This window comes from Nyctereutes procyonoides, unplaced genomic scaffold (genome assembly GCF_905146905.1).
Source record: "Nyctereutes procyonoides isolate TBG_1078 unplaced genomic scaffold, NYPRO_anot_genome, whole genome shotgun sequence".
Taxonomy (NCBI): domain Eukaryota; kingdom Metazoa; phylum Chordata; class Mammalia; order Carnivora; family Canidae; genus Nyctereutes; species Nyctereutes procyonoides.
The window spans coordinates 31,056,627-31,066,634 of NW_026575020.1; the positions used below are offsets into that span (position 1 = coordinate 31,056,627).

Here is a 10,008-nt window from a genome sequence, read left to right on the forward strand (position 1 = left end):
GGGCGGGGTCTCTGCGCTCGCGGGCGCGCCGGGTCCTCCGGCCGCCAGGGGCCGCTGCAGGGACCGAGCCCGGACGCCCGTTGCCCGGGAGCAGCGGCCGGGCCCGCAAGGTCGGGGAGCGGGCGGCGCTGAGGTGGACGCGGGGCGTCTCGGCAGGAGCGCGGGGTAGCTCTGGGCAGAGGTGCGGGGCGCGGGGCGGCTCCTGGGCGGGGGCTCGGTCTGGAGCGCGGGGTGACCCCTGGGCGGGGCGGGGGCACCGTCCGGAGCGCGGGGTGACCCCTGGGCCGGAGCACGGGCTGGGGGCGGGCCCCCTGCGCCACGGTGGTTTCCCTGGGGACCCCAAGGGGACCTGCGGCGGCCGCCCGGGCTCACGGGCGCTGAGGGGGGGCCTTTGGCGGCAGCGGGGCCGCCGACCGGCCAAAGGGGCCCCTCTTGGGCGGGGCCTGTGGGATCAAGTGATGGTGATGGGCCCCCAAGTGAGTGAGGGCGCAGGGACCAGACCCCTCGAGGCTGCACGAACTGGCCTTGACCTTGGGGGGTTGCGGTCGCCCCTGACGCCCCACAGAGGAGCAGGCCCATCCTGAGAGGTGCCAGCTTGCACCCACCTCCCAGGAGGAAGACACAGGCCGAGCGTCTGATTGTGTACTTGCTAGCCTGCTGCTGGCCTGTCCCTGTCACCCTGCAGTGGGGCTTGGGCAGGAGCAGTCACGTGGCATCGTGGCCAAGGCTGTAGGAGGCTAATAGCACTGTTCTACTTTAGGTTCTTGTGTGGACTGCAGGATTTCAGGGTTCCTGGCCATGCAGCAGCTGGCCCTGCCCCTACCGGTGCGCCCCAGGCCCCAACGGGAGACCCTGCGCCTTCTCTCCTCGGAGCCTGCCCAGCGACTTCTGAGCCTGGGCTTCACCGGAAGCCCCAGCAGGAGCCGGGTCCCTGCTGGGCCGGTCAGCTCCTACCTGTGAGCTCTGGCCCCAGGCTATGCCGTCCAAACTGGCAAGCTGGCGTGCCTGGGCCCTTCAGAGGCTTCTGCCCCGCAGCCTGAGGACAGGATGCTCAAGGGACAGCTCCCAAGCACAGGCAAAGACGTCGCCCCCAACCTGGGGCCCCCGCCTATCAACCACGGTCAGGATCCTGAGAGGACCCCAGTGCTCCCTCTGACCTTTCCAGCACAAATCAGCAACGAGGACCCAGAAGCTAAGGCAAAGCCCTTCACCCCAAAGCCCCCGCCGCAGCCCAGGCTGGAGCGGGCTCTGTCACTGGATGAGAAAGCGTGGAGGCGGCGGCGTTTTCGTACCAGCCCGGAGGATCTGGCGGCGGGCAGTGGGGCCGGTGGCTCCAGGGGCTCCTTGCAGGACGAGGTCCCCAGGCCTCCCGGCCCCCCTGGGTCCCCACCCTGCTTGAGTACCTCCCTGCAGGAGATCCCCACATCCCGCCGGGCCCAGGACAGCGCAGGTGGCAGCCCCTCATGGGGCCACTGTATATCTGGAATGATCAGCACTTCCCTGGACCTCCTGCACCGGGACGGGGCCGTGGCCGGGACCAGCATCAGGCTGCCTCCTGTGGACCCCAAGGTGGCCCCCGAGTCCCTGCGGCCCACACACAGAGTGGACTCGGGTCCAGCTGATGGCAAGCCCCACCTACAGAGCAGACTGTTCCGTGCCCACAGCAGCCTGGGCCCTGGCTGGCCCCCTAGCCCCCTCGTCTGTGAGGCCAGATCCTCCTTCAGCCTCCTGGCGCCCATCCGCGCCAAGGACGTCCGGAGCAGGTAGGGGCTCCGGGGGTTGGGGGCATCACCGTGGCCTTTGCTTTAGCGTGTGTGGACCTCCACAAGCAGCATGGGAGGGTATTCTCCTAGAATGGGGCGGCACAGAGACGGGCAGGCCAAGTGCCCACCTCCCAGCTCCTTTCCAGAGGGGCACCCCTTCCAGAACTTTCCCCATGCTTCAGCAGCACTTGGGGCGCACATGCCTGTGAACCATGGTTCAGATGTGGACGTGACCTGTGCACAGTGCCGTGTGTCATTTGTTCTTGCGCTGTCAGGTCATGAAGTGGGGCCAGGGCTCAGCGCGTGAATCTGTGCCACCATTTGTGCGGCTGTGGGGCTGTCACCGTGAGTGGTGCTCCCACTTCCCCATGTGGCTGCGGAGGAGGAGCCCTTGGAGCCCCTGGCTGGCAAGCAGCCCGGGCTGTGACCGCACTGACCTCACGGTGGGATAGGGGGGCCCTGGGGCCCACTTGCTGGCGGCAGGATGGCAGGCAGGGCCGGATTGGCTGCACTTTGCTTCCAGTCTCTCCCGATCCCTCTGAGGCTCTGGGACTGTTTGCTGAACACCCCACTGGCCCCATGCACACAGAGGATGCTTGGTGTCCAGCCTTTGTGGGACTTCAGTAGCCACCTTGTCAACTAGCACATTGACTTTATTTAGCTTCAGAAGAACCCTCCCCTGCGGTCCTCCCTTCACTCAGGATTCTCCCATGTGCCTCTGGCCTCACTCACACACCAGGTGTCCGACATCCCTCTGTGCCCAGCACGCCCAAGCCCTTGCGTCTGGTCTCTGGGGACCATGGTTGTGGGGTGCACAACGAGGTGCCCAGCTACAGCTTGAAAAGGCCTCCCTGCGTGGTCCTGAGCCGGACCAGCCCGCTCACAGCTCTGGCCCCTCCTACTGGTCGGCCCTGGCCTCTGCTCCCAGCTGGGGCCGTGGCCCTAAATTGGGGGTCTCTGTGCCACCCACTCCCCAACATGGCCCCCAAGGTCCCAGGTATAGCCCTGGCCCCACTTCCCTCACCTGCTGCCCTCCGCCATCCAGACCAGCACCAGCCCAGCTGGACAGGGCACCGGGGAAGCTGGGATGGTCAGTGCACTGGTGTCTGGGCATCTGGAACCAAATGGCCACAAGCCTCAGGACAACAGGACTGTATTGTCTCCCAGATCTGGAGCCTTCACGTCAGATACCACGATGTCGCAGGGTCATGCTCCCTCAGAGGCTCCAGGGGAGGGTCCTTCCTGGCTCTTCCAGCTTCTGGGCCCCCGTATCCTTTGGCTTGTGGCCACGTCCCTCAGCCTCTGCCCTCACACGGCTGCCCACCATGCCTGCGTCTCCTCTTAGGGGCACTGGTCATTGGACCCAGTGCCTGCCCTAAACCTGGGAGGCTCTCATGTCGCTTCTTAACTGGTCACTTCTGCAAGGCCATTGCTGGGGGGTTCCCTGCACAGGTTCTGAGGGTCAGGAGGCAGAGGGAGTCACAGCTGCTTGTAGATGGCGAGGCCTCCCGGTGCACGGGCAGTGATCCTGCCCTGGGTGCGCTGCATGGGACTTGTGCCCATAGCCCGCTCATTCCTTGGAATGAGAATCACGTTCAGAATTGGGTCCTCGAGTCACTGTGTCGAGACAAGCAGCAAACAGCAGGTTGATGGGGATATCGCCGACCTACCTTTCTAGCCCTTGGTGGGCTCCGGAATGGGTGTGAGCACACGGTCCTGTAAAGCACTAGAGAGTGGCTGTCTCCCGCTATGTAAGGTGGGAGGGGAGGGCACGGGCCCCTGTACAGCAGCATCCATGGCCAAGTGGTGCTAACTCTTCCTCAGGGACACTGAGGTGGCGTCGTACGTACTCCTCCCAGGTCACAAGGTCCTGGCTTTCTTGCCCTGGCCAGCAGAAAGCATGAAAGGGCTCTCAGCTCAGGGACTGTCCACAACCAGGGTGGGACCTGGCTGAGGGTGGAGCAGTGGCCCCTATGCCAGGAGGGCTGCCTGCTGCGGGGGGGTATGGGGCACACAGGCTGCAGGGCCTGGGACGGAGTCTGCAGCACTGCGCTCTCGGCTGCGTCCTGCTTACCCTGCAGACAGACTGGTCCCGAGAGGACAAGGTGCCCTCGAGTCCCTGGCGTGAGGCTGAGCCAGCAGGGCCTAGGACGGAGGGTGTGGGACCTCCTAGAACAGCATTCTGCTTCAGCCAGACCATGCAGCCATGCCCTTGATATGATCTCCTTCAAAGGACACGGTTCCTACTTGCAAGAGTAAAGTGTAGGTTTTCTTAGCGAATTGGCATGAAGAGTCAGCAGGCATGGAAAGTACTCCGGGTCTGCTAATGGACATTGGGCTGGTTTCTCGAGGGCTCTGACGGACAGGTGGCCCGTCCCGGAGCCCTGTAGGCCGCGTTGGCGGGGGCGGGCAGAGTGGCAGGTGCTCCACGGCCAAGGCTGTGACCCTGCATGCACTGTGCTGCTCAACCCTTGAAGTGTGTCCTGAGCGTCCACTGTCATGAGGGTGAACATGCCCCTGAAGCTTTCTGGTCCCCGATGCCACGTGGAGGGAGAGGCGAGCCCCTGGCAGAGGGTGCTTCGGGCTAGGGCCAGGCCTACAGGCCCCATTAGAAGAGCCCAGACGTCACCTTCATGTCCTTTGTCACAGGAGGTGACGAAAAAGTTGAACTCGTGCTGGTGTTTGTAGGGCTGTGAATGCAGTGGGTTTCCAGGAGGACAGTGAACTGTGGCTATGCCGCATGCCACCCGCAGGGCCTCAGGAAACCCCAGCTCTGGGAAAGCTCCCCAAACCAGGGTTCCACGTTGTGAGGGGCCTGAGGCTGGCAGGTGTGCCCCGGTGTGTCCCTGCACCTGGTCCCCTCTGGACCTGCCCTCTCTCTGCAGGAGCTACCTCGAGGGGAGTCTCCTGGCAAGTGGGGCCCTGATGGGGGCGGAGGAGCTGGCCCGGTACTTCCCAGACCGCAACCTGGCCCTCTTCGTGGCCACCTGGAACATGCAAGGTCAGAAGGTATGTGCCCCGCTCCCACTCAGATCCTCTCTTGGGGCCTCCAGGCTGTGCACCATCTGCCCGGCCTCCCTAATGCCTGGGTCACCCCGAGAGAAGCCCCTTGGCTGGAAGGTACCTGCCTCACCCACGGCCTGATGGGGAAGAGACCAATGACTTATGTGTACGTTTGTTTGGGGTCAGCTGTAGGCTCGCGGCAGATGGAGAGAAGGGGACAGAGACTCCCAAGAGCCCCTACTCCCATGTGACCTCCCCACTGCCTACTCCCCACTGCGGGGCCAACTGTGACCATCAGTGAGCCTGCACGGCCTGGTCTGGTAGTTGTCGCCTCGGGGTCACTGGGCAGCTTCTGTGAGGAGGGGACAGTGGTGGCCTCCAGCCGCTCTGGTGTGACAGGCGCCTTGTGTCCTGACAGCCATCAGCCCAGAGGTCTGCACATTATCTCCAGCTCTTGATTTAGGGGCCCCTGGATGCTGGGTCGTTGGCTTTTTCTGCAGCTCAGCTGTGTCTCCCTAGTACTCCCTCATCACTGCAAGGACCGTCCTTGGGTTGGTGGGTGCCATGCCCTGCACATGGGGTGCTCTAATTTCTGGGGCTGGGTGTGGACTTCCTGCCTGGTGGGCGATCCTAGCGCCCAGTGGGGCAGTGGTTGCCGTGGTGGCGTCTCGAGTGCCTTCTGCTGCCCACACGGGCCACCGTGCTTGGGAACAACAGCACAGAAGGCCCTTCATTCCACACAGTAGTGCCCCAGGCTGGCCCTGGGGACAGACCCTGGGGAGGGGACGAGGTCTGGCTGAGTAACCAGGAGCCCTGACGACACAGCCCCCAGAAGGAGAGAGAAGTGACTGTTCCTCTGGCTGAAGGAGGCAGGTGCATAGGCTGGCGGCACAGCTGTCCCTCGGATGCCGTGCCCATGCGTGGGATGGCGCTCTTCGTCCAGGGCCCTGAGGGCTTGGAGGCCAGCCCAGTGCACGTGCACCCGGCCGCAGGGTGGAGGAGCGCTCACATCTGGGAGCACCGTGCCCCGTCCGGGCATATCTGGGGGCACGGGCCGCATGGCGAGGGAGGGGCACAGATGCCAGCCCAGGCCTGAGCACCCCTGGATGCGTCCTGCGGGGGAGGTTGGGACCACAGTCCCAGTGGGAGCCCCACTAGGCACGGTCCTCTGCAGGAGCTGCCCCCAAACCTGGATGAGCTCCTGCTGCCTGCTGAGGCTGACTACGCCCAGGACCTGTATGTCATCGGGGTCCAGGAGGGCTGCTCCGACAGGTAGGGCACCCCTGCCCCAGTCAGCCCCCCGAGGCCCTGTGAATGGCTCTGAGGTGGCCTTTGGGGCTGAAGCTGCTGTGGCCCAAGAGCCCTGTGGGGGGTGACACTCAGGCTGCAGGGCCTGCACTGAAGATGGACAAGGTGGCCCAGGAGCCCTCATATGCTTGTCTGGACGCCACTGGCCCTGCAGGACAAGGCCAGATGGCCGGGCTCTCTTCGCTGCGGGGCTGGGAGGCTCCGGCCCCTTCCCCAGCTGTCCCCACTTCCACAGGCGGGAGTGGGAGACACGCCTGCAGGAGACGCTGGGTCCCCGCTACGTCACGCTGTACTCAGTAGCCCATGGGGCACTCTACATGTCCGTGCTCATCCGCAGGGACCTCATCTGGTTCTGCTCAGGTATGCGGGCTGCCCTGCCCTGCGCCAGCACCCTGGGCACCCCACCCAGCCTCCGGGCCACAGTCAGCCCACCCCTTTGTCCCACAGAGGTGGAGAGCTCCACGGTGACCACGCGCATGGTATCTCACATCAAGACCAAGGGGGCCCTGGGCGTCAGCTTCACCTTCTTCGGCACCTCTTTTCTCTTCATCACATCCCATTTCACCTGTAAGTCCCGGGCATCAGGGACTCTGCTCCCCTGTCTCCGCCAGGAGAGGCCTGGAAGCCAGGGGGCCCGCCACCTGGGACCATGTTGTCTCATGGCACTTGGCCCTGCTACAGGGAGGAGGAGGGTATGGGACCCCTGCCGAGCACATCTGGTGGGCAGGGGCTCCCTCATGTCCAGAAGCCCCACCGGAGAGCACCCCCTAATGCTCTGTTCTCACAGCTGGAGACGGGAAGGTGAGCGAGAGGCTGCTGGACTATAGCAGAACCATCCAGGGCCTGGCCCTGCCCAAGAGTGTGCCTGACACCAGCCCCTACCGCTCTGATGCCGGTGAGGCCCTGTCCATGTGCCCATGTCCATGTCCTTATTCTCCAAGTAGTTGAGTGTGAGTAAACTTGGAGAGCTTTTGAGAATCAAGGTCAGAAAAGTCTAGAAAGTCACTAGCTCTGAACACGGCCTGGCAGTGGGTTCCTCACAAGCTGTGACCCTTCCACGAGGAGCCCAGCCTCCCGAGCTGGGTCTGCGTCCTTCCCACTAGCCCCTCCAACAGGGCCCTCCTGCCTCCTGGCTGCCCCTCGGGGACGGTGCCCTGGTGGAGGCAGTGTGCAAGGGAAGGGTGGGCTCCTGTGAGTGTGAGGGCCGTGCCGTCCCCGGTGTTTGCTGCTGTTTGAAACAAGAGATGGTGAATGCGACTGTGGGCCCAGGAGGCCGTGGTGCACGCTCCCCCCTTGCCCTGGGGAGTCCCTGCTTGTGGCTCAGGGAGCTGGAGCGGGACACAGACCAGACCAGTCCCTGTCGCTAAGGCATGGTGAGCACGGGGAGGGCTGGGTTCATGGGCATTCTCCTTTTGCAGCGGATGTCACTACCCGGTTCGATGGGGTGTTCTGGTTTGGAGACTTCAACTTCCGTCTGAGTGGTGGGCGCGTGGCCGTGGAGGCCATCCTGAAGCAGGACCTGGTAGAGAAGGTGTCTGCTCTGCTCCAGCATGACCAGCTCACCCAGGAAATGAAGAAAGGTGAGGTCTCGGGGGCGAGGTGCAGCCTTCCCATCCCCAAGGAGGGGCAGCGAGGGGGCTGATGAGAGGCTGTGACTGTGCCAGGGTCCATCTTTAAGGGCTTCCAGGAGCCAGACATCCATTTTCTTCCATCCTACAAGTTCGACATTGGTAAGGACTCCTACGACACCACCTCCAAGCAAAGGACCCCATCCTACACGGTGAGCACGCGCCTGGTGCTGGCCTGTCCTCCCCGTGTGGCCCTGCTCTGTGGCCAAGGCCTGGGTGTGAGGGCAGCACCCACAAGCCACAGGGCCTGTTGGGGTACAGCCAGACATGGGCCCCTGAGCCAGACTGGACCCCTGAGTTCGGTGCCTGACCTGGGCTAGTGACCACACCTCTCTGAGACTGCTGGGGTTGGGTTCAGTGCCCTCCCAACAGGCCCTTTTGAGGGTGGTCTGCTGGGCCCGGGACAGTGGGGCACATGCCCCACGCCATCACTGGTTGGAGCTGCTGGCTGCACGGGCGAAGGGAGGGGCCCCCACGGGACCCGCAGCTCCAGGCTGGGCACCTGCACCTGGCTCTGGGGCACAGGGCTGGAGCCTCCTCACGGGCCTGGGCGTTAGCAGATGCCACCTGCAGCACAGCCAGGCTTCACCTGCTGCCTGGACACCTGTGGGTGCAACGGGCTCTGGTGAGGGGCTCCGGGCATGGGCTCCAGCTGGATTTGCCTGGGGACTGTGCGAGCAAGGCCGAGGTGACAGACGCAGGCCAAGCTGTGTGGCATTGGGGCTCCTGTGTATGGGGTCTTTCCTGCAGGACCGGGTCATGTACAGAAGCCGCCACAAGGGTGACATCTGTCCAGTCAGGTATTCCTCCTGCCCTGGCATCAAGACGTCTGACCACCGCCCCGTGTACGGCCTGTTCCGGGTCAAAGTGAGGCCGGGGAGAGACAAGTCAGTACAATACCCTCGACACATGTCCTCCTATGTCCTGGCCTCGGGGCCTGGGGGTTGGGAACGGGCGGCACCCCAGGTGGGTCCAGGATTGCTCTTAAGCAGCTGTCACACAGGTGGCAGCCCTGCGGTTGGGGGGAGTCCTGCTGCTCGCGGCCGGTCCCCAAGGCCCGCGGGGAACGGGTGGCTGAGCCACCAGCCGGGCCTGCCTGGCTGACGCCCCTTCTTCCACAGCATCCCGCTAGCTGCTGGCAAGTTTGACCGAGAGCTGTACTTGATAGGAATCAAAAGACGGATTTCCAAAGAAATCCAGAGACAGCAAGCACTGAAGAATCAGCACTCGAGTACGATTTGTACTGTGTCTTGAGGTCTGCTCGAGGACCACTATTGCCTCCACGCAAGGTTATCTGACCAAAAGCCCCTAAAAAGATGGAAGAGGCGGTTGTCGGGGACTTTCCCCCTATCCAGGCAGCCGACGACTGACCGCTCGAGGTTCACATGCTTTCCTTCCAAGAACCTGAGAGGTGGCTGAAGAGCAGCGTGGCAATGCCCGAGACAAACCAGCCCCACTCACTAACGGCATGTCCTTTACCCCGCGGGCAGCACACACATGGGATGCACGGGCCACGCTGCACCCTTGGTCCCTCGGAGCAGACATTTGGGTGGGACATGGCCTGGAGCACCCTCTGCCCACACCCCCCCCCCCCAGCCCATGTCTGCAGCACTCGAATTGACCCCATCTGAGCACAGGGGGCTGGGTCCCTAAGCGAGGGAGCAACAGGGGCCTCCTCCCACCTAGTACACCAGGACCAAACCCAGGCCCAGGGAGTCAGGCCAAAGCCTACTGACTTCCAAGGAGGGAACATGGTCCAGTCTGCTGGATGAGGCCTGGCCTGTTTTAGGGCCACCTGTCTTGGAGGGATGGCCTGGCCCCTCCAGCCATGAAACCACCTCCCTCTCCGATCCTGGTTTTGGTGATTTCAGACCATTTTACATATTGCCAGCCTCAAATAGCATGAACGTTAAGTAGCGCATTTCCCGGGCTGAGGAAGCAGGGGAAGCTAGAGTGTCCCCGCCACATTCCAGATCTCTTCTTTCAAGGGCTGAGCTTATCATTGCCCACAGTGGCTCTTAGAGACAGGCTGTGAATGTGGGAAAACCAAGGGGCAATCTGGTCTTTTATTTATTTTTCCATATTTTATATTTTTAAATAAATCCATGTTAAATCTTAAATTCTTTCTGGCGAAAGATTGAGTCCTAGAAATTATCTGTACACTCAGCCTGTTCTCATGTTCTCAGAAAAACAAAGGTGTCCAGTTCAAAGGCAGGAAATGTGTACACTGCGGCTCCCCACTGTGATCTGCTCCACACTTGGCCACCTCCCCAGTCAAGGGGCTGGCTGGAAAGAGCTTTTCAGAG

At 62.9% G+C, this 10,008-nt stretch overlaps 1 protein-coding gene across 4 annotated transcripts; it reads left to right on the plus strand.

The window, feature by feature from the left end:
* Positions 1-87: 87 nt before the first annotated feature.
* Positions 88-9,822, plus strand: INPP5E (inositol polyphosphate-5-phosphatase E). 4 transcript variants are annotated; one of them, XM_055321149.1, is made up of 11 exons: positions 88-165; positions 761-1,763; positions 4,649-4,772; positions 5,941-6,038; positions 6,229-6,434; positions 6,522-6,641; positions 6,862-6,969; positions 7,493-7,654; positions 7,739-7,854; positions 8,453-8,589; positions 8,824-9,822. In XM_055321149.1, the coding sequence occupies exons 2-11, from the start codon at positions 1,048-1,050 to the stop codon at positions 8,954-8,956; spliced, it is 1,920 nt and encodes a 639-aa protein (XP_055177124.1). In that variant the 5' UTR covers positions 88-165; positions 761-1,047; the 3' UTR covers positions 8,957-9,822. The 4 variants fall into 4 exon arrangements, with proteins under 4 accessions (XP_055177124.1, XP_055177115.1, XP_055177132.1 ...); XM_055321140.1 differs by having other exon boundaries at positions 94-181; XM_055321157.1 differs by having other exon boundaries at positions 94-181; positions 6,310-6,434.
* Positions 9,823-10,008: the final 186 nt, after the last annotated feature.